General features: G+C 44.2%; 1 protein-coding gene across 4 annotated transcripts in view; it reads left to right on the plus strand.

The window, feature by feature from the left end:
• The window catches only part of ralgapa2 (Ral GTPase activating protein catalytic subunit alpha 2), a 91,110-nt gene extending 69,302 nt beyond the window's left edge, over positions 1-21,808 (plus strand). For 3 of the 4 annotated variants that reach the window (XM_029460122.1, XM_029460125.1, XM_029460124.1), the window contains 2 exons: positions 13,030-13,151; positions 18,944-21,808. In XM_029460122.1, coding sequence (XP_029315982.1) covers positions 13,030-13,151; positions 18,944-19,101 — 280 coding nt within the window. In that variant the 3' untranslated portion in view covers positions 19,102-21,808. Of the gene's footprint in view, positions 1-13,029; positions 13,152-15,793; positions 15,854-16,817; positions 16,860-18,943 lie in introns of all 4 variants that reach the window. The other variant, XM_029460123.1, reaches the window with a different exon arrangement.
• The last annotated feature ends 1,816 nt before the right edge of the window (positions 21,809-23,624 follow it).

Consider the following 23,624-nt stretch of genomic DNA (forward strand, 5'->3'; position numbering starts at 1 on the left):
AATCATCCATTATCTGTGCTCCAGTGATTACCATTCAATCTCCCAGGGTCCAGACTCCTCATCACCAGCCCCAGAGCTGAGGCGTCCCCTGAAAGAACCTGCATCCCTTACCGCCTGTGTCACATGCAAGCATATCCATAGATATTTCTGACGCAGTCTTGATTCAGCCCTGCATTGAATGCTTCTGGGAAATGTCAGTGAAATGTCACTCATCGTTCTCCGCTGGAATCTCTTGGTCTCTGATGTGGCCCTGGGTTTTTAAGGACTCCTGTGAGGACACCTTGTGACATTATTGGGTTTCTTTGTCCCTAAATGGCCATTACATTTTCAATTCTCTTTTTTTGGTCCAGCGACTTGGATTGCTCTTTCTCTTTTTACATGAGGCTGCGTTGCTTTTAATGTCACAGACTCAATTAGCTGTTTTCAGAAGGAATTAGTTGATTATTTATAAGTTGCACATTAATGCCTCTTTAAATGGTTCAAAGGCAGTGTGTGCTCTTCTGCTGGCCTGTGGCCATTGTTCTCTTTTAGAGGATGTCCTTGTGCCTCGCAGCATTTGCATTTTTGCACTAAATGGAATTTTCTGCATTGACAGACAAGGCAAGGCAAACAAAGCAATACCAAAAACAAAACATTTAAGTATGGATCGCTGTGCATTGTCCCCCTCTTCTCACGGAAAGCAGCCTTTGATGTGTTAATACAGATAGTCTGTGTTTCATTGTCAAGTGGTGGTTGTGGCTGAAAGAGAAGCGCTGAGAAATATTGTCCAGATCTTCCTGTGTCTCTGCACTGCAACTGGCTGTGATAATATTGAGTTTGATGTCGAACAAAGAGAAAGTCATTTTGGTTGCAGACGCAGGCGCAACACGTTCTAATAGTAGGATCTCTTTATCTCAAACAACTAAATTGCGTCTTTGTCATACAGTATAACATTAGCATTAGGATTGATAGTACACATGATTATAATGGTAATGAAATGTAAGAAAAGCTTTGTGAGGCAGACATACACTTATCCAGCACTCTATGTTTAGATACACAACAGCTTTCAGTACCTTTTGTTTCATGTAGTGTACACATCTTCATTAGTTATGTATAGCCTCTAATTACTATTGATGAGACTCTAGCTGATTTGGGTACAAATCTATAGCTTTTGTTATTCTAATGAGTGTTATTTACCCTCAGATCTCCAAGCCAGGGGGCTTCGGAATGGGGCTTTGTGCAGGCAGATAGAGCCAGAGCCCGCTCGAGCTACACCCACTTGTTTTTGTATCTGCCGACTTTGACGAAATCCAGTTTTCCTCCCCCCACATCATCACCCGTCTGCATGGATGTATAGCACTTCCCGCTCCTCCATCTGTTTTTGTCCACCCATGAAAAGGTCCATTATAATCTGCAGGATGCACAGTTGACGTGCCGAGCTCCGCTTGAGCCAATCAAGGCAGTGTGCTGAACTTAGGCCACGAATCCAAGAGGCCCTAACCCCTCCCTCAAGTTAATTTTGATTATCTGGGCTCTCTGAGATCTTCAGTTGAACAAGTTTTTATAACAACATTGTCTCCATCATCCCTTTCCCCCTATAAAAGCTTCCAGTCTGAATGGGGCTCTATGCGTGCCCACTGGATGATGGCAGGCTCCTGATTAACCCTGGAGTGACTAGCTAATGTCATTGAAGGAGGGCCACCTGGCTGTGAGACTGTACAGTCAGCTGCCACTGAAGGGCCAGAATAGGAGACGACCAGGTGTTGGGCTCCAGCCCCCCTAATTGTTGCCATGTAATAGCCTGCTTGACTGCACAATATAGCCCAGGGGCGAGGATTAGGAAAAAGCTTTTGCCAACACAGAAGTCCATTTTCTTTCTTCTTGTGTGTTGGTTTCTCTCTGTGCGCATACTTACGTATACATAAATGCATCTTCCAATTCAGGTAGAAGGATGGACCCCTTTTCTTGGCTGTCACCCAGGCCCTTACCCACCCAGCACATTAAATCCAGACGTTCAACACTACAAACTTGTTTCAGATTGGGAAGGATGCTAGACCTAAATATATATACAGCTTGTCACCGGACCGTAACTATTACGGCCTTATTTTCAGGCTGATTGTACAGAAAAACTTTATAAATCATCATTTGCACCGTATCCTTGGCTCCTCAGCAACAACATATTTATCCATCGTTATCAACATAATTTTGACAAAATGATATGAACAACTTGGCCTGACTGGTATTCATATGATAATTTGAGATACAACTTTGTAACTCATTGTAATCACAAAGGAATTGATTGAAATATGTCCAAAATGCAAATATGAGGGCAAATTAAATCACTCTTGGCCTCCAGTAACTAACCCTCTCTGCTCTGTGCATTCACCACAGCTGTAACCCAGTGCTAATCATTATCATTCCCGCTAAATGCCTGGCATTTTGCATAAGGCCAAGCAGCCTAATTGGCCCAATGAACCTTTCACAGAGGGGGCAATGGAGGAACAAGAGACTTCATGTGCAGCACGTCTTAACGGGGAAGCAGACGGAGGTGCTCGGTGTTAAGGCATCACAGTTATTCTGCTGCACATGCCACACGCATCATTAAAATTGCAAAAGCCTCCATTCATTTTTGTTTTAATGTTTCATCAGTGCACGTCTGAACAGTGTTATTGTAGGGTTCAAATCTGAGCCCATTTGGCGTGACCCAGAGTTGGCGCGCTCCTCGGGCAATTTAAGTGTCAGGATATTTTTCTAGATGTGTCAAACTGATTATAGAACGTCAGGATTCTTTGATTGCTGCAATGCTTTGAGGTGGGTACAGGTGGGAAGAGTTCGAGTCCGTAGCCTGATGATGATTATCACGCTATAAATTTCATCTTGAAAGTTGGAAGAAAGAAGAGGTGAAATGCCTCATAAGTAATCAGATGGATTTTAATCCAAGTCTCAGCCTAGCGTGCCCTTTCATCTTTGATTTTTTTATTAAAAGTTCAAATTGAGATCAGATAGATGCTGTTGTGTTGTCCCATTTTGATTCTGAACAATTCAAATGACAGGGAAAAAATATGACGCATATTCACCTCAGATAACTCATAAGATGCACACCTTTGTCCTGACCTAATAATGTTTCCAGAAGGCATTCATGTCCCTCTGGCCATCGTCACTGACAAAGGAGACCTTCAGAGAGAACTCTCACACAGTCAGTCACAGAACTGTATCTGTTCATCTTCATCCCTATGAGCCTCTGCTCATCTTATTATGACTTTCTGTTAATGCACGGTGGAGGCCTGCGTGACTGTCTGGCTGTAATGGGCCTGTGTTTGATTAATCATGTCGATCCATTGTGTTTCACATCTAAGGCTGCTGCGTTAGGACTCATCAATGGAGACCAGAGTCCTTTGAAAAGGAGATTGGTTACAGACTCAGCTCATCTGAATACACAAGCCCAGTAGGCTTTGATGGCTGTCATGTTGTGCTGAACAAACCACGCTACAACAAATTATGATGTCACCAGTCATCTTGTGGTTTCTCTGCGGCGAGAGGATGACTTGTTGCGTTATCATTTATATTCTGCGAACCCCCAATAATCTGTCCGGACGTAGTTTAGGGGTCAACATCGACTTTGGTGTAGGTGCTGTTCTTGTGATTTGTCGTGGAGCAGAAATCGATTTTTAGTGTCCCCCAGAGGAATGGTGGTCCGCTAGAGACTTGAGAAAATGGGTGACTACTTCGTCCAGTCAGCTCATAAATAACCTGCGGATGCCAGCTACCAGACATGAGATTTTGTCTGCAGCTGTGGCAAACCTGTGTGAAATCACTGATGGGCAGTGATGATGTCACAGGTTAGGAATGATGTCACAGCCATAACTTCCCATCCCGCTGTCTGAATGCCAGATGGACGGCAGAGAGGTGTGGAGGTTGGAGCTTTAAAAAGCGCTCTCTGTGGGGAAACTCACCCCTCTGGAGGTGTCATTAACCTGGGCTTACTGTTTGACCCGACTCCTCTGGGGCTCCCAAGCTCCAGTTTCCTGGACCAGCTCTTAATTAGGCTACTTGTTAAGAACTCTTTTGAAAGCAGCTATTCCTCTAGAGCATCTGCTCTTGTGTATGTCTATGCACACCCAGAAAATGGACACACAAACACCTCCACTCATCATAATGCATCTGACACATCAGACGTTTTTCTGTCCTGCTGCTGTGTCTACAGCAAAAAGCTGTTTAATGAGACACCAAGGTTTGAGTAGCTACCATATAAAATAGGATTGGGACACACACACACACACACACACACACACACACACACACACACACACACACACACACACACTATACAATCACCCTACTGGCTTGTTTCTGTCATACACGCTCTCACTTTATCCATCTCAATCTGTTGTTCCTTCCCACTCTGCCATTATTCCAGCAGCCAGCTTTATTGCCACATTCACTCTCTCTGTCCCGATCTTTCTTTCTCTCCGCGACTCTCCCGTCTAAATGTCTCTGTCTTCCTCCCCGTTTTCCCATAATCACCTCACACCTCTGAGGGCCTCTGCTGAGACGAGCTTCACACCTCAGCCCTCGCTGTGACAACAGGTACCGCTGGCACTCACCGCCTGGCCTCTCTCCAATCAACACCTGCTTGGCTTTATCCCTCTTTCTCCCCCCCCCCCCCCCCTCTCTATCTCCACCTTGTTTCACCGTAGTTCTATCCCTCGTTTTCAGTGTCTCCACCAATCTATTTCCCTCTTTACATTTCCCAGCCTCTGTCATTTTTCTGCTTCTTATCTCCTTTTCTATAATGAGTAACAGTTCATCCATATACAGCCTAATCCGTTTCTCCTCCTGGAGATGACACTGTGATCCCCTGTTGATTGAAACATGTTCATGTGACACCAGTCTGCTTTCATCACCTCCTATGTTAGCCAGTGTAAATGACTGACAACAACAGCCTGTCATTCAAAGGTGTGTCTTTGCCACCAATCTATTTTCAAATCTGACTTTTTCTTTTTCTTTTTAGTTCACCACCTAAGCAGGAGTTTTAACCCCTAAATGTACTCTGATGGATGGACCGTTTTTGTGTGATATCAGGCAACACTGCTGCGAGTGTGCATGTGGTATAAGGGCGTGAGACACTATGCCTTTCAACAAAAAAATAATGACCACATCTCCTTTTTTTTTTACCCAGCTTGCACTGGCACACAGCCCCCCCCCCCCCCCCCCCCCCCCCCATCTTTTCCTCTTAACAGGCCAATTATGTGACTGCTAGGAGTCAATGGCGCTGTGAGCTACTCCTGAGCTACTCTCCTCACCAAGGTCAAGCTGATTGGCCCAGGTTAATGGGCAGATGTGGGGCTAAGAGAGGAGGGGGTCAAGCACCTAGAGGCACCCTCCACCTCATCTCTAAACTGTCCCTCTTCACTACAAGAGCCCCTTTTACCACCAGTGCTTCTACAAACAGGATTAACCTTGACTAATCAAGGTGGAGGCAGCGTAGGAGTGTTTCTCTCCCCATGCATTGAAAATGTTTCGTTTTTTCAAATAGGCGTTGAGTTTTTTTTTTACCTGTTCTTCAAGTAAAACTCCCAGAATCATAAGGCGTGATGGTCATTCATGTGTCCTCTCTGAGGGTAATGTAAATACACCTTATATCTGGATTGTGTCTATGATGGGTAAAGGTGTTGTTTTTGTATTTTAGCTTGTGAAAGTGTGTGTTAGTCTGTCATCACCATTTCTTCACACACGGTGTAGCCTGCACAGTTTCTAACGGTGATAAGGCATAATTATCAGAATAGGACTTCTGAACTGCTTCTTAATGCAGCCCTTCTTAGTCTCCTGGATTCACTTGCTCTTTCTTCCAAAATACGACGGTCAAAGAGGTAAACACCCTGGTTTACTGCGGAAACACTTACTGGCCTGCAAGTGATTGCGGCACAAATGGCATAAATCAAAACGGGAACATGTTTTCGTCCTCTGTTGCTCTTTCTGAGATTTCTTCAACTCTTATTCCCAGTTTAATGTTTTCTTGGGGGGAGCTTTTACTTATTTGATTCCAGATCTAAGGATACAGGGTGGCAAATTCATAACTTGTGATATGGGGCTTTATAAATTAAATTGACTTGCTTTCACTTGACTATAAACACCTCGTCATCAAGCCAAGTGATTTTAGCCTTAGGACATCTTTGACCAAAGGACAGGCACCTTCCCTGCACCAGTGGATACAAAAAATGAAGCTTAAGTAGTGAAATGTCAGTATGAGGAGTCTTAAGACCTCTTCTAATGTTCAATTACCTAATCTGGACCTTCCCCCCTGCCATGCCTTATCAACAGATTAGCTGTGTGTGCAAGTCTCTATGTGTCTGTTTCATTCATTCTTTACACCTGTGCAATTACTGCAAAATGAGAGTCAAGACTATAAACAAACATCTCTAAACACAAGTCATTGTTTGTACAAATTAAGCACAAAACAGGATTCCAGTCTGGGATTTTGGCAGGGCTACTCAAAGACTCTTGGCCTGAACGCTCTCTAGTCTCCCAGTCCCTGCTGCTGACATCCATCCCTACAGCATGATGCTGCAGCCAATGCAATTCACTGTTAGGATGTATTGTTTTGTCCACTGGATATAACGCTTGTGTTCACTTGGCATTTAGACCAAATAATATTTTGGCTTGTAGGTTACCTTCAGTTCCTAAACCATTTTACGTATAGTAATACCTGTTCCAGAGTCTGTGTTTTAACAGTTCTATCCCACCCGTCTGCCTGAAGCTCTTTGAATTTCATGGCTTGGTGTTCGTTCTGTGAACTGTGAGACCTTTAATTGACAGATGAGTGCCAGGTATTTTAACTGGACACAGGTGGACTCGATGATGTTTTAGTTGTCAGTTGTTTCTCCAATTATTATTGCCATATAAAATTGGTTTTGCTTTTCCGTTTGTATCTCATACCCTACTACAGGGGTCGGGAACCTTTTTGGCTGGGAGAGCCATAAAAGCCAAATATTTTTTTATGTATTTCCTTGAGAGCCATATATTTAATAAATTTGAATGCAACTTTATGCGTGCATTTTTTAAGAATAACACTTCTCCGAGTACTAATAGCGCTATCAGTGTTTCATTGAACACGTGCTCTTTTATTAAATAAATAACACTTACGTTATTCATCTCATTTATGTGCACGTTTCAGTGTTTACTGCACGGGTGTCAAACTCGCGAGAAAATATCATATCTGTCATAACTGGCCCACCTGTTTTGGTAATTAAATCAATGCATGGCACAACCACGGGAAAATACATTTGAGGAAGTAACTAAATATGGGAATGGAATGAAAGTTTTTGGAAAGCAAAGGGAAAGACACCACAGATCTCTGGGACGATGTGAGCTGGACTGTTTGTGCGACATAACGAAGCATCTCACTGTTAAACCTGCAGCTTCAGGGCCGTGTGATCACAGACATGTGTGATGCAGTGAGGGCGTTCCAAGCCGAGCTGCCTGTGAGAGACTCTGATGCAGAAGGAAACTTTGGTCACTGCGTGTTTCCAAACACTGACAAACCATCTCCACCGCTGTGTTCCCTGACAGCATTCTGCTGATCAACTGAGACCATTTGCCGACTTTGCAGCTCAGAAATTAAAATTGAACTGCTCAGCAATCCGTTTGCAGTTGACTTAAATATGTTCCATATCTTTTTGCACTTTATCCAATATGTGTATCCTGTTCAATACATGTGGACCGTGTTTGGCCCTCGACGTAGTCCCAGTTTTTAATGTTGGCCCTCTGTGATTGAGTTTGACCCCCCCCCGGTCTACTGCTTGCTTTGTGCAGTTTCTCCTCTGCTCGGTTTCGCGAAGGGCGGGGCTCCGCCCCCTACGCACACACGTGTGAACACACCTTCACCTACAGCCAGAGACAGGGCGGAGGAAAGAGAGGGGAGAACTAAAAACAAATCCGCTGCTAAATGTTTTACTTTAAAATGACACAATATAATTATGTATTACCTGTTAATCATGTTAAATGTCAGCTCAAAATTTGCGTTATCGAAAGAGCCATATATGGCTCGCGAGCCATAGGTTCCCGACCCCTGCCCTACTAGCACAAGCACAAGGATGCACATTGTTGAGCACAAGCACACATGTGAAGCAATAACGTTTCATACTTTTCTGTTGATTCGGCAGTTGGTGCAATGTTCCAGCGAAATCCATGGGAAGAAGACTGCAAGCACTTATATACATGGATGCTAACGATGCAGGTTTCAAACTAATGTTAACACAAAATGTTTGTTTGGCACTGAAGGATACACACATTGTGCTGGTGGTGAGAAATGGCAAGAAAACACTGATTATAAACTGTTTCAGAGGATTCAGAGGATTACTTTCTGAAGCCATGAACATCCCTGCTGGCTGTGTGTTTAAAGGCTGTGTGTGTTCAGTGTGATGTTGAGTGTGTGTCAGAGGCCAGTGGTGGCGTGAGGCCTTTTGTCAGCAGGGGGATTGAGGAACACAAAGATGGAGGCTGGATGGTCAGGAGGATGCCGCTCTCCAGAGAGACACCAGATCAGAGGTCAACATTGGCTCTTTTGGGGAACAGTTTGAGTGGTGTGTGTGTGTGTGTGTGTGTGTGTGTGTGTGTGTGTGTGTGTGTGTGTGTGTGTGTGTGTGTGTGTGTGTGTGTGTGTGTGTGTGTGTGTGTGTGTGTGTGTGTGTGTGTGTGTGTGTGTTGTACCTACTTATGCACAAACGCCTATGTGTGAGCATGTGTACGTGTCCCTGTGCACTGGGTGGGGTTACACACGTCACAATATGGATCCCAGTGGACAGGCATTTTCAGGACGGGTCCCTGTGGACAGGGAGAGAATAAGGGAGAGAATAAGGGAGAGAGATGATGATGAGGCTTGGTGGCGGTTGGCCGATGGGGTCCAGCAGGGATGGAGCAGCCTGCTAATGAAGAGCCATCTGAGGCCTCCATTCACCTTGAACATGGGCAACTGCAGCTGCCCTGACCTTGGCTTTGATCCACAAAGATGCTTGACCCCCACCATTCCCTGAGAGCCACACCTCCCCCGCCATCTGGACATCACGCATGAATATGTATATATATACGTGCACACACCCACAGATACATATGCATGTACACGTAGGTTGACTCGTATGCACATGCACATATGCTTTCACAGGTTTCAGGTTGTTGGAGTGTGTCTGTGGTGGTGTTTGTGCAGCCACATAACACCATTTATTTATTTTTGAAACGGAAGGGGTGGTAAATGACCGTTATCCACTAACACACATAATCCCAAATGTGTAAATGCTGTAGGTAATAGACTGGATTTGTGCTTTTCTCTTTTCACTTTAATACGCCCTCCCCACCCTCCGAAAGCCCTAACCACAACCTCCATGTCTCTAGACATCAATCCCCTAACTAAAGTTGTTTCACATTAACTCAGATGTGAGGGTTTGTTTCCCCAATGGTTGCTACGCTCCATAGGCATTACATTGGTTTCTCTCTCTTCTCCCTAATAGGAATGCAGCGGCTTGGAACGTAGGGGTTCCTTGGAAATTCCCAAAGTGGCGCAACACACTCTCCTCCCACACACTGGGCTTGTCTTGCTTGTCCGCCCAGTTCAGCTGTAAATGACAGTTATGTCACGGGTGACTTGAGTTACAGTCCATCTGTGTAGTCCCGTCTGAATTTTCCTTTTTATACATTTCATCCCTCGCTTTATGAGGATATTGTATAGCCCAAAATATAGTGAAGCTTCATAAAATACCGTCATGTAGTCAATCAGAAAGGCTTTCATAGCATCCATAACATTTCCATAAAGTATAAAATCGTGTATTTTGTGATCCATCTTTCCAGAGAAGCATAAACATGAAGCTTATCAGCAGGAGCAGCAGTACAGTTTTCCCCCAGAAGTAGGTCAGTGTCAGCGGGTTTGGTGTCCATGACATGGACATAGTCTTTGCGTCACTGTTCTGGACGTGTCCGTTGATTAAGTTACTGCATAGAGGCAGCCGCATCTGTGCATATGCAGGGGAACAAGCTGTGCCCGTAGCTTAGTAATTAGAGACAAGCGAAAAGGTGAGGGAGTGCGAGAGGCAAGATTACCCCTCACTGTGCATCAGGTCTGATTTCTGTGCAGCAATTTTTTATACTCACAGATAGCATCGTACATTTACTTAAGTGAGCTGATTATGGCTCTCGCTTTCACTCATCTCCAAAATACCTTTTATTAGTCTCCCTCCCTTCCTCACCGCCCATCTCGCTCCCCTGCAGCCCATCATATATTTTCTCTCATCTCTTGATAATTCTACACTATCTCGCTTCCTTTTATTCTTTTAAGTTTTTTTTCCTCACCCACTTTAATCCATTTGTCTAACTTGGATCGAGGGCAGTGGAAGGAAGTAGTGGAGGAGAGGCGTGTGTCAGAGTCAGAAAGCGTCTGCTCCAGCTGGAGTCAATATTTGCTTTAGGAATCTCAATAACAGGCCTCCAGTCATCTGCATCTCTGATAATGGACAGCCATATGGCTCTGTTGACCCACGCTGTGCCGAGGTTCTCTTTCTCTCTCCTCGTCCTCCCTTGTCTTTCATTTGTGGGCTTCCTTCTAACTTCTCTAATTTCTTTTCATTAAGTCCTTCCATCTACTATATTTTGTCTTCCACTTATAATCTATCTGGGCACATTTTGTTCTTTTTACAAACATCCTTTCTCTGTGTCTGTCATCCATAAAAGCCTGGATATGACCCACCACACAGAGCTCTGACCCAAGTTACCATGGTAGCAGAGACTGGGATGCTCCCACTCTTTGTCCAATACTGTTTCCAGCAAGTGACAGAAAACAGTGACGTTGCATGTCTGTCTATGACCGGAAGACAGATATAGAGCTCAAGAGACAAGTGCTTTTACTTAAAGTCATGTTGCTCTGCATCTCTTTAATGGAGATCCTGGCCATGTTTTCCCATTCCTCCTTTCCTATTTAAGGTAGGAAATATGAGCTTTTACTTTAATGGATTTCTTGGTTTTCTGTCCCAACAAGCATCCAAATCTTGTGTTTTTATCCAAGAATCTAATCGTGTAACAAAATCACCCAAATAATGAGCAGAGAACACTTCCCCATTCTGTTTTTACCATTCAAGTATTTCTGTTTCTTTCTTTTTTTAACCTACCTTTGCTAATATTTGTCTCCAACTATTACTTTCCATGGTTAAATAATATGTTTCATGTTTTTGCTGTTTAAAATAAATGGACTATAAATACACTAAATTAGATTTACAAGACAAATTATTCAAACTCGTAACCCGTCGGCTATTGGTCTGACGACGAGTTGGCTTCGGGAGGCAACGGCCAATATTTTGGGCCTTCCAGTGTAGCCATTGCACCAGTCATTATGTACAGTCCGATCAGCCTCTTGTGACGCAAGATTGGAGTTTGAGTTGAGAGAAAACGTCTACGATGTAACCAGTTAACAGTTTATTTTTTGCCGTCAGACAATAGCAGATGGGTTCCTAGATTGTCTTCCGGCCAATGCGTTCCGCCTCTTTTGCTCTCCACACGGACTGTTTACCTGAATGCAACCAAAGCCCATTCAAACGTGATTGACCACAACGCTTCCAATACCAACATCTTGTCCTGTTGCCTACAGATTCTGCATTTATATGCAGGTATCTGTTTATAGATATTGGTAATTATATGGTTCATAGGGTGTGGAACCGAACATCACTACAAACCATCCTGCTTCCTATTTTTCTCTGTTACCCTATCCTTTGTCTTAGTCTGCCCTCTGTCCATCTCTGTCTGTCCATGTGAGCAGCTTGGCCATCGTACCCTCTGGTGCCTCCCGGCTCAGGTGCTCGTCACCCCCGCTTTGCCACGGTTCCCTCAAAGCCATTGGTTATGGCTGCCTTGGCCCCTGCTGTGGCGGCATGTGCCCACAGCAGGCGCCCTGCCCAGTCACTGTCTCGTCCTATCTATCTAACCCAGACCAGAGCCTCGGCCCAGTCCAGCCTATCTCAGCTCAGCCTGGTTCAGCCTTGGCGTCAGCAACAGCCCAGTGCCACTCCACCCTGGCAGTTGTAATGAGATGAGGGGGAGGGGGCCTCTGTGTTGAGCGACTAGAGGTGTGTGTGTGTGTGTGTGTGTGTGTGTGTGTGTGTGTGTGTGTGTGAGCGCGAGCGAGAATGCATGTGTTTGTCAAGCAATTTGTTAGGTGTCGTCTATCAAAGATTCATGGCTACAACAGACAGCCGTGAGAATAGTCCGACTCATTGTCAAACATGCACACACACACACACACACTGTTGAATCTCAAAAGTGCTTACTATCATTATGCCATCAGACAGACCTTTTCACTCCAGTAGTCCCCTGCACCATATTTTATCCAGTACTTGCCTTCATTCCACAACAGACTAAGCACGGTATATCTATGATAATGACATGATAATGGCCATCAGAGTGTTCTCCACCCTCAACCGGCAGCCATTTTGCTGGCTTATTTATTTATTTATTAATTTGAGCATTCCCATTTCAAATCCGGCCATCCATGCTGCATGCTGGCTGCCCAGGCTCCAGTCACTGCTTGTCACTCTGAATTTCAAATGGCTCCAATTTTACCCCTGATGGCACGGAGAAGTGGCAGGCAGCACATCGGGGAGGGAGGTCCTAGACATGCTGCCTGCAGCAGGGGTTCCATTAGAGAGAAGAGAGGGGGGAGAGGAGAGGTTTGGCGCATCACGCCAGTAGTGATGTATTCTTTCTTCTTCTTTTTTTCATGATTATTTAGAGACTGCTTTCTCATTTTGGGCTGTGTGACATGGCTGATTGTACCCTCTTTGCTTCTGGCTGGGTTTCTGATGGTAGCGCTGTCCTGCCCTGCCTCTTGCTCTCATCTTTCATGTATTTGCAGTGCGGCACTGAAATAATGTGACTTGTGGCTGTGATTTGTTCCTAACTGATAAGTTTTGATGATGTTCTGAAATGTGATTATTTTGTGAGTTTTAGGTGTAATTTCAGGCAAAGGCTGACTCATTGCTCATTGCTACATTGTGTTCCTTAACGAGAGCTAACCAGCTATGAGGAGCGGGCGCTCTACCTGGAGGCCATTGTTCAGAACCACAGGGAGGTCATGACCTTCGAAGATTTTGCCTCACAGGTCTTCTCCCCCTCTCCTGGCTATCCAATGAGTGGGACAGGTGAGAAATTAACCACACTGCTCTGTCCTCTTTTCGTTCTTTCCATTCCATGTCTTTTGAGCCTTTCCATCTGTCTCTCCGTCCCACTGTTGCTTCATCACATTTGTGCAATTCACTTTCCTTCGCCCTTCTTCGTCATCTCTTTTCCTGTATCAGTCTCTCCTCCGCAACACACCTGTTTCCCCCCGTTGCCTCCTCCACCCCCCTCTTTCTCTCCACTCTTCTTCCACGCCTACGCTCGCTGATGAATATCAAACGACGGGCCCGGCTCTTCACGCCATCCGACTGACTTCAAACACTCTGCTTTCTCCACTTCCTCAAGCCCCACTCACACTACTTTTTTCATCTCTTGTTTCAAAACTGCATCTTTCCGTGCAATTACTTTCCTATGAATATAAGCAGCCTTGTTAAATGGCAGCCGCAAAGTGCACGTTTGTATGTGTATGTGTGTGCGTGCGTCTTCATGAGCTCATTCACCAACACTTAGCAGAGCCGACCGACAAACAGCGGCTCGCGGATGTCAGCACAGCACTCTTATCAGTTCATGATGAATAGAATGGAAAACGTGTCTTATCTTGTTCTTCCTACTTGTGCCAGCTCTGATCGATCTGCAACAGCCCTGAAATCAATACGGGATTGCACTTTTCCCCTCTATTGGATCCCGACACACGTACTGTTTTGACAAGGAAAGCACTCCACAATACCACACCATAGATGTCGTGTCATTTTCAAATCTCAGTGCTTATATGTTGCACGGGAGGTTTAATGTGTATGTAATATTGTGTGTGTGTGTGTGTGTGTGTGTGTGTGTGTGTGTGTGTGTGTGTGTGTGTGTGTGTGACTTCAGATTACACACACACAGAGACGGCAGGTGTGATATTATGGCTGTTGAAGGCAGGCAAGAGGTAGTCCGCCACATTACCATACAGTTTCCCCATCTCTCCTGCAGAGGTGTAAAATCTCCCCAGACTGACCTCGTCTCATTCCCACCACCAAACCAGCTCAAAGGGAAGGACTGAGGGAAAAAAATCATTTAGATAGAGAGGAATATAGAGGAGGGGGGGAGCTAGTCAGAGCAAAAAAGAGCGGAAGAAAATCTTGCTGACCATGGGTTCCTTTGTGGCTGAACAGAGAGAGGTTAGCCAGGCTTGAGAATAAACGTTCACAGCATGGGACATATATACTGTGGCTAATGTGAGAGGCCATAACATAATGAAGTCCGTAAGGCTGATGTGTCACCCTCGCTGCTGCGGAAACTCGTTCTGACCGGCAATTTGTATTTCTCGGCAAACTACGTGTGTAAATAGATTATTAGATTAATGTGTGTGTGTGTTCATGTTCATATTTTATCCAGGACTCACTTGCTCCTTACAATACTGTAGCACAGTCACTTTCTTGTATGTTAACAACAGTTATGTTGAGTGATTTCACAAATCACCACATTGAATGTGAATTTGTGAATGTGAACAATGAATTAGAGCAAAATAGATCTAGAATACCTCTATTCAATATGATGGTGCAGCCATGGTAACGTGGCATCTGAAGTGCTGGGACAGGCGGACACAGAATATACTGTGTATCTTAATCTGTTGTATAGTGTGAAAGAAAAGTTTTTCCCTCAAATTTTAAAGAAATCTAACATTGAAAGTGGCAATAGACAAGTTTATTATGAAGTAAATGTTGCACAAAGTAATGGCTGTAGAATAATGACACCCTCCGCGTTTAGGTTGCTTCTCTATGCAGTTCTGTCTGCCGACGAGTACAATCTCTGGGAAAATGAAGCCTCCTTTTAATGTACAAAGACGTGGAAAACAAAACGGCCACTCTTTTCCAATGAAAGTAGCAGTAAATGGTACTGCATTTAAACAGCGCTTTTCCAATCTTTTCCATCACTCAAAGCACTTTACAACCCAGTCACTCACATTTATACAGAGTGGCTACTGTACTGTGAGTCAGTAGGGATAACACACACACACATTGACATGCTGACTGCGGGGAAATCGAACCACCGACCCTCCGACTGGTGGACGACCACTCTACCTCCTGAGCCACAAAAGGCGCATTTATTTGAAGAAGAGCTGTCGACTGCAATTATTCTGAGCTGCATTGGAAATTAATGACAATATAATATACATGGATATATATTTCTTTAATTTTTCCAAATAAATATAAATACAATAAAATTGTCCCTAGTAGTAAGCGCTGAGGAAAATGGAAAGCATTCCGGTTGTCTTGCGACTGCAGCGCCAGCAATAATACATTGCAAACACTAGTGGAGATAGTCGAAGATGTTTCTACTGCCACTCTAACCAAGCATTTATGATGAAACACCTCATAATAAAACACACGTAACAGGTGCGACACGATGTATTTAATGCTTAAGGCTGCATATATAATGCTTCTAAGTAATCTTTATCGTTGTCGGCTATCATCCCGATCCTCTGTGTCCCATCAAGCATATAGCGTCAATGTAGCAGTGATGGCTGACACTGCGCCTCATACTCATTGTGTGTGTGTGTGTGTGTGTGTGTGTGTGTGTGTCTCTGTGTGTGTCTGTGTGTGTGTCCATCCATCCATCTGTGCTTTCATCCTGCTCTGGCTCCCATTGCTGCCACTAACATGTCATCCATGCTCCATGACAGCGTGCAGGCGTTGGCCGGGGATGGTTTGGGACATGGAGTACCCCTGGGCCAAACTGGACTGTAAGACTCTGCCTGCTTCCTCCACTCTAGGCATGACGCCCGGCCCCAGCCCACCGACATCCATCCATTCATTCATTTAGGTCACTGTGAACCCCGCCATCATCAACTGGGGGGGTTGCGTTTCATTTAACCCTTTTTGTAAAAGCAAAGAAGGGCATAAATTCAAGTATAGATTCTGCATGCTGATTGCTAAATGAAGCGCTCCTGCAGCTCCACTTCCCTGTGAGGCATTTTAACATCCACCCTCTCCATTTCTTTACATTTTTGGCTCGTCCATATCCTCCCTCCATCCTGAATGCAACCTCACTCTTACCCTTCAACGTCAGGCCAGCATCATGTGCATGAGCTAGTCCATCCATCGTACAGACTTTATCCACAGTGCTCTGCCTTTGCTGTGTAACACCTGCACTGCTTTGATCCATTTTTTATTGTTTTGCTATGTTCTGTGTTTTCAACCTCAAAACTTTATTCTAAATGACTAACTGCACATGAGAGCAATATTTCTTTCTAGTGGATAAAACACTTTAAAAGCTCCCATGACCCTCTTCGGTGCCCCAGCATCTTTTACACTCTCACATTTACCCTCTCTAATAGTAACACTGGTGGTAAATGTGTCTGTTGTTGCCATGTCAACTGCCCACAATTCATGCTTTGGATTTCAAAATTGTCTTCATTTTGAAATATGTGAATTCGACAGATTCAACAGGCCCCATCAGAACATGATGGCCTTGAAGGTATCTTCAGAAAGAAAATGGCACTTGTTGATTAACTCATCACCCAAAACATTTAACCTTGTCTGACTTTTAAACCTTGCAGTGATGACTAACCTCGACGCCACACAAGCTGTCTGAGTCCCTCCGATCACTGACTTTTCAGCGGTGTTGTGTTGTGTTCTGCTGCAGTGTGGTATGGTGTGTGTCCACTGCTCTCTCACATGATGCTCTACTCTGTTTTTCCCTTTTAGATTAAAAATATCTTAAAGGTCCAAATACTGTATATGGCGAAGGTAAGCCCCGAGTCAGTCCAGAAGCTCGTTTCCGTCCAGCGGCCTACCTACCCTGCGCTCGATCACTCATTCTGGCTGTTTTCCCCCCCCCCACCCCTCCTCTTCTTTCATGCAGCTCTAACCAAGCTTTATTTACTGAGTGCTCTGACAAAGGGTAAAGGGACAGAGAAGCCAGGTTGTTTATTTGGGGGGTGTCCTACTGTTAAGGCCAGGCTGGTAATTGAAAGTGATGCACGGTGGGAACAATTAGCACCTGACTAAGTAGCAGCATGAACAATACGGCTACACTTCTGGTCCTCGCTTCTGCATGTGGCGTGCCTTTATCTCTTCCACCAGCAAACACTTTTTTCTTTTCTTTCCTTTTTTCCCCCCCAATCCCTCCAACCCCCCTCATTTCCTCCTGTTGGAGTGTGCCTGTTTGCCTGGGGCAGACTCTGAGACTAACACCTGCCGCACTGGAAGATGTCTTTGTCATCTAGAGCCTTGTTTGAACTGCTGCAGAGGGGACCAATGGGATAGCAGGGCCATTTAAAGACCCTCTTTGTTTTCTTTCCCTCTCAGTCGCTCCCTTCTTATTGCCATCTGAAATGAACCTCACTGTAAGGCAGATTGGGCTGAGCACGTATTGGAAATGCTGGGTTAAAATGAATATAAGAAAGATACATTAGCCTCTTCTGGATCTGGGTTATTTTTCTCAAGCAGTAACTCACGATGAAAACGAATTCTTACGTAAGGCCATACAGTGAAGAAAGACATTAGAAGCTGATGCAGCCACAGTCATTAAGTGCCACAGTGGGAGTGATGACTGTTTAGTGCAGCATGTTTTAATGGCCGCTAAACGAAAAGGGAAGTCTGTTGAGTGGGTGGTGAACTGTACCACACTGTTGTATATTCGCTGTAATAGGTGGCTGCCTTCCTCCTGTCTATCATATGTCTTTGCAGCACATGCAGTTGGAGTTTAGTTTATAAAACAAAGTGTTTACTGTAGGAATGAGTAGAAGTTATACGGGAATGCAGGATTTGTTCTGTCCATCAGGCCAGCCCACTTTTTTTTTGGTTGGCAAAGCCCATCCCTTTTTATATTCATATGCAGATTTGAGAATTCATGTTCGGGACCCCCTCGCCTCCCCTCTAGCCCTTCACAATACACACACCCAATGTTTCATCCATAGCCCAGCCCTCCTCTCCCAGTGAGCCGCGGCCCTGGATGCTGCCGGTGTCCACTGTGCTGCTGAGTGTCTGTTACTCCAGCCATCTGCCGTTCCTTTTAGCCGCTGCAACTTGAGATGCCTCTGAAAAATGGCAGGAAATAAAAGGCTAGGAAAGAAAATAGGCAACCAGATGCCGTCTCGACAAAGCAGAAAAGTTGTTTAAACTCGAGGCATGGGGCCGAGGCGGGTGGGGGGTCTCGCAGTCTGGGTTTGGTCAGGGGCAGACTGAGAAAGTCAGGGCGACGTTTACAATACTTGATTGTCCTCACCAGCGTTCTATGCCCACCCCCCGGCTTATTACTGTTTGCCATCCCCTAATCATGGATGTGAAGTTTTTTGAAAAAGGACAATACTTGACAATCGGAAGGCTCCACATGTTCACAACAAGAGCATAATGTGCAATTTTATTTTCATTCAAAGCATTTTGCTGTCGCACTGCGAAATGAATTCTTTTTTTTTTTCTTTTACCCGCAGCGACAAAGGTTACCTCTTATTTTGTATGTCGTTTAAGCGTCTGCAAACACTGTATTGGGAAGAAAGGCGGCTTCTTTTTTAACAAGCTTTGCTTTTCCACAGCATGTGAAAAGGGCATGTAATATCTGAAATATTTTAATTTCACTCATATCTTAATTCTAATGACTTAAGGGCTTGAGCAAACTCAAATCTTAACACTTTCTTACAGTTTGCATTGTAAGTTTTGTGAATGTTGGTGAAAATCCTATGAACTGGGTATGATCTTGGTTGTGGGAGCAGCCACATGCATGACAAAGCATGCTGGGATAAACAGCAATCACACAGAGCCCAATGAACCCCGCTGCCATGTCTGACTCTTTTTCTTTCTGTTTACAAACTCTCCCCCCATCTCTCTCGCAGGCTCCTTCACCGGCAGCGCGAGCACAGAATCCGGAAACACGGCAGTAACGACGGACCAGGTCGACCAGGTTTCTCCCACAATGCCCCGTGCCACAAAGAACAGAGTTTCCGGAAAACTCCGCCGGTCAGCAAGCGCTATAAGCAAATCCTCCAACTGAGCTCTTCAACCCGTCCCCTTCTCCCCAACCCGAGTGCAGCCTTTAATCTTTTCTCTAAGAACCTCACACACCCAGCCGTGACTGCAAGAGGTTTTTGTTTTTTTTGGCGTGTATTGTTTCTCTTTGTTTTATTTTGTGTCATATAAACATGTAACTGGAGCATATTGCAATTTTTAATTTAAGTGGCAATCATTGATTTTGTTGATACATTTCCATTTGTCGTGGTGTTTAACTGCTTAATCGAGATGGACATGTGACTAAGCTATTTATGTTCACCCTGGTGGTTTCAGCTTAAGAATCAGCAGCATAGGAAGACTTGACTGAGAAGTCTTAAAGCAACCTGCTATTTAAAGAAAAAAAGAAAATCATTTTTATTCTCATTTTTCTAGTGCTGTCTTTATGCACTGGAGAGAAAAAAGTTCTTACTATAGTAAGGGAATGGGAGACTGCTTCATCCTGTTTCTATATCTCATCTGTCTCAACACTTAATGTGACAAAGCACTGAATGACACAGCTGTAAATGGCATCATGCTAATACTGCACAAGAGTTTGGTATCCACTTATATATGTGTGTCTGCCTTTTTTACCTCCTCCTGCACCTGCCACAACCTTTCTGTGTTAAAGATAACCACTTGAATTGGTGACAGGAAGTCGTCGTCCTGCTTGTTGGCACCAGTTTGGACCATGTTCATGGACCATCCCCTACACTGAAAAGGAAAAAACACTGATGCATGGGGAATAACCTTCCCCAGAATGATTTGTACTCGCTGCACTACTCCACAGACTTCCTGGGCACGGAGTCCCTGCAGTACGTGCAGTCTGAGGCTTTTTAATTGTTTTGAACCCAGAGTGGACAATCAATGACGTCTTTTCTAACTCGAGCTGAACAGAAATTTGTTTGGGGTTTTTTTTTTTATCACTCTAATTTTCCTTTTTAAATGAATTCCGATGGATTGTGTCAGGATTTGATTTATGCAACTCTGCTGGAACGAGAAAAGACTGCGTTTATAATTGTTTTCTGATGTCGTTAACATGGGCTCATGTCCGGTAATTGAATAAGTTCCTCCTGTCTCTTTCCTCTGCTATCAGTTTCCCCTGTCCTGTGAAGCTAAGGCATTGACATTCCAACGTTCCAACGTTTGTTTTTTTGCACTCACTGTCATTGATTTAACTAGCATTTGAATGTTTCTCCTTGTTCTTGGATGTAAATTGCTTTAAATTTTATTTGTCTGGTTGCTAGATGTGTATTAGAAAGGACTATTTGATGAATTGTTTTGCTGTTGTGTTGTATTATGTATTCATGTGCTGTTTCTAGAGGAAGAATACCGCCAGAGCCTCAGGGTGTGTGTGTGTGTGTGTGTGTGTGTGTGTGTGTGTGTGTGTGTGTGTGTGTGTGTGTGTGTGTGTGTGTGTGTGTGTGTGTGTGTGTGTGTGTGTGTGTGTGTGTGTGTGTGTGTGTGTGTGTGTGTGTGTGTGTGTGTGTGTGAGAGTTTCAGAGGGAGCTTCTCACAGTGCCTGTGTAATGCCTGTCCTCTAAGATGATGTCCAACAGCACCTCTCCTCCCCATGATTAGACTTTAGTTTCTCTTCTTCATAGTCTGAGACAGACCATGGACACCCTGCATCACGTCTCCCTCGTTAGATAGCAGTCTAAAACAAAGCGTTTTCCTCCCCTTGTCTCTAAAGGTCAGTGTCTTGTGCTTCCCACAAGAAAAAGAACAGCAGATGGATTTGTGGGGTTCTCTGTTTCAGTCTTTGTTACAGGTGGTGTGCTGCTTCGTCTCAATATGTGAATGGAATCAAGGAGGCACCGACTCCTCCGCTTTCCCATGATCCTCTCCCCCATGTTGCCTCCCGAGGCCACAGGGAGGGGTGGGTGTTCTGGGTTTAGGAGGCATGCCAGAGCTGAACTCTAACAGGCCTCCTAGCAACAGCCAGGCCGGCGCTCTCACTTCTCCAACCTGCCCGCTCGGGTTGTCATGGTAGCCAGGTGTTCCCCCCACACACACACACTATACAGTCACACCCTCCGAGGGCTCCACCCAAGCTGCAACACTATCCCCATCTGTTGCACTACTATGCCTTACTTTCCCCCCATTGCTCTTCTGTCACGTTTCACATGTCTCCTCCTTTTGTTTGTTCATTCCTCGATCAGAAAGTGGGGAATCCAAACAAAAGGAGGATTGATACATTTGTGTGCTTTTTTTTTTTTTTTTTTAAGAATGTATAGGCCTGGATCACATCTATGCTTTTTTATTTTCCCCTGAAGCTTCTTGAAGGAACCGCCCAGGATGCTGATCTTAAAGATTGTAGGCTATTAGAAGATGTCTTTAGAAAGGGGTCTGTGCTCCCCCTTTGGTGGCTTAGTTGCTGGAGATGTTAGTTTTGGACCAAGATAAGGATTGTGTGTCTTATATACAGTACGTGAAGAAAATGAGCTAGTGTTAGCCCTAGTATGTTCTTTTTATTTTTCTTCTCGTTTTAGAAAATCCCTGTACATTGTGTCAAATTTGAGGGCTTGAGCGCCTTCTGAATATAAATATATGAATGCCTGTAATATAATCTTTGTATAAGAGAAAGAGGAAAAAAAGCTTGAAGATTTCATCATTACTTGTCAACATATCAAACTGTTTTTAACGACCGAAGTCCTGCTATCTTTATTAGAAATGTGAAAATTTAAACATTTCATTAAATCAATTTGAAATTCTATGTATCTTTGTGCTTTCTTTCCCTCTCAACAACACATCAGCTAATTGTGTAAACTCTTGTGGAGTAGTGTGTGTGCATGACATGATGGTGCTGTTACCATGGGCTCTCTGACCCTGGTCCAGCCGTGCTAGCAGCAGCAGCAGCAGCAGGGGTAACCTGACCCTCTTCCCATCTGTCTCCCCTGCTGCTCAGCCAGGCCAGCATAATGGATCCTCACCAGGAGGTACAGGTGCAATGGTTGCAGCACCTATACGGGTGCCCTGCCTCGCCTGGGTCACATAAAGACACATGAAAAGCACTTGACCGTAATTGGAGACCTAAAACTGTGTTCGAGAAAGGGTGAGAAAGAAGCTAATGATGTTAGTTCATTTTCACACGGCTCAGTGCTGTTTGCCTCAATCATTGACTCTGAGAGCGTTTGCAACAGAACAGGCAGGGTTTGGCTCTCCCAGACCCTCCGAGGCTCACATCCTCATGATTATTACTTCCAGGTTGTCTTATTCCATGTGTTACACTGCTGCCTCCAGTCTATTTTCTCACTTCAAATATCTCTCTGTCTTGGTGTATTGTTACTGAAGTGACAGTCATTTTTTTTAAGTTTGTGTTATTCTCTTTTGGCTTTGGACAGGTGTAGAGTATAAATGAGCAGGAAGAACTCTGTAGTAGCAGAAAAGAGACTCAGGAGATTCTTTTTATTTTATCCTTTTAACAGATTGAGCTAGTTTTACCGTGAGTGAAAATGCTCCGAGGTGAACTCCACGCTGACAGTATGTGTCTATAAGTCTGAGGTGGAGGCTGCCTGCTAAATTACAACTGACTTAATGCTTTACAGGTTCTGGAGGTCAGATATGAAGCCAACTGAGCCCGGGTGTGTCTTAAATCAGCACAAATCGAGCTGCATATGAGTCTTCCTAAGAAGACAGATGTTTTACTGCTCCAGAGGTGAGTTTGATCCACCACCTCTTTGTCCTCCTGTCATGTCCTGACATGGTATTAAGGAGGGGATTTATGATTAGGCCCTAAGTGCTTCTGTGTGGCAGCGAAAAGGCGTCTATTGAGCCACTGCAGCTATGATTTACTGTGAATCCGTCTGATAAACGGGGAATCGAAGGCAAAGGTTTGGCCAAGGGGGCTCCTGAGGTTTCTTTTTTTCCTGTTAGGGACGACTAAATAGATTTGCACCATTTTAGAGAGAGAGAGAGAGAGAGAGAGAGAGAGAGAGAGAGAGAGAGAGAGAGAGAGAGAGAGAGAGAGAGAGAGTGCAGAAGAGAAATGTAAAGTTGACATTGTTAGAAGTTTTAGGCTGTTAAATTATACTATGATTTATCTTGTTTGGTAATCTCAGGGTATACCTCCCTTTGGGAGTCAACTTTAAACCACCATAAAAGCAGGATTATTACTGCACTTCACCACCTTTATAAAATCAGTTTTATAAAGACAGAAAATATATATACGTTCTATATAATAAAAAGTTTTTAAAATCCATAAACTCATAAGTGTAAAGATTTGTTTTAGGTCATTTTGAAAGATCTTTTACGCACAGGGTAATTGTTTCAATTTGGGTGCTGAACATTTAGAAGTCTCAACATCTCAAAGTTATTAGTAAATCCTTTTTACGTGTTCTCATTTTCATAACTTCTTGGCATGATTATATGTAGCCTATTGCGGGGGAAATTGCCACACCTCCCTAAAGAAAAACATAATGGACAATCAAACTACGATGAACAAGTGTGAAACTTAAATAAGGTCACTGAACTCATTCGTGGCCTCCAGAAATATGGTGACTTTCGTTAAAGTTCATTACCACCGTGTAC

This window comes from Cottoperca gobio, chromosome 22 (assembly GCF_900634415.1).
Source record: "Cottoperca gobio chromosome 22, fCotGob3.1, whole genome shotgun sequence".
NCBI lineage: Eukaryota > Metazoa > Chordata > Actinopteri > Perciformes > Bovichtidae > Cottoperca > Cottoperca gobio.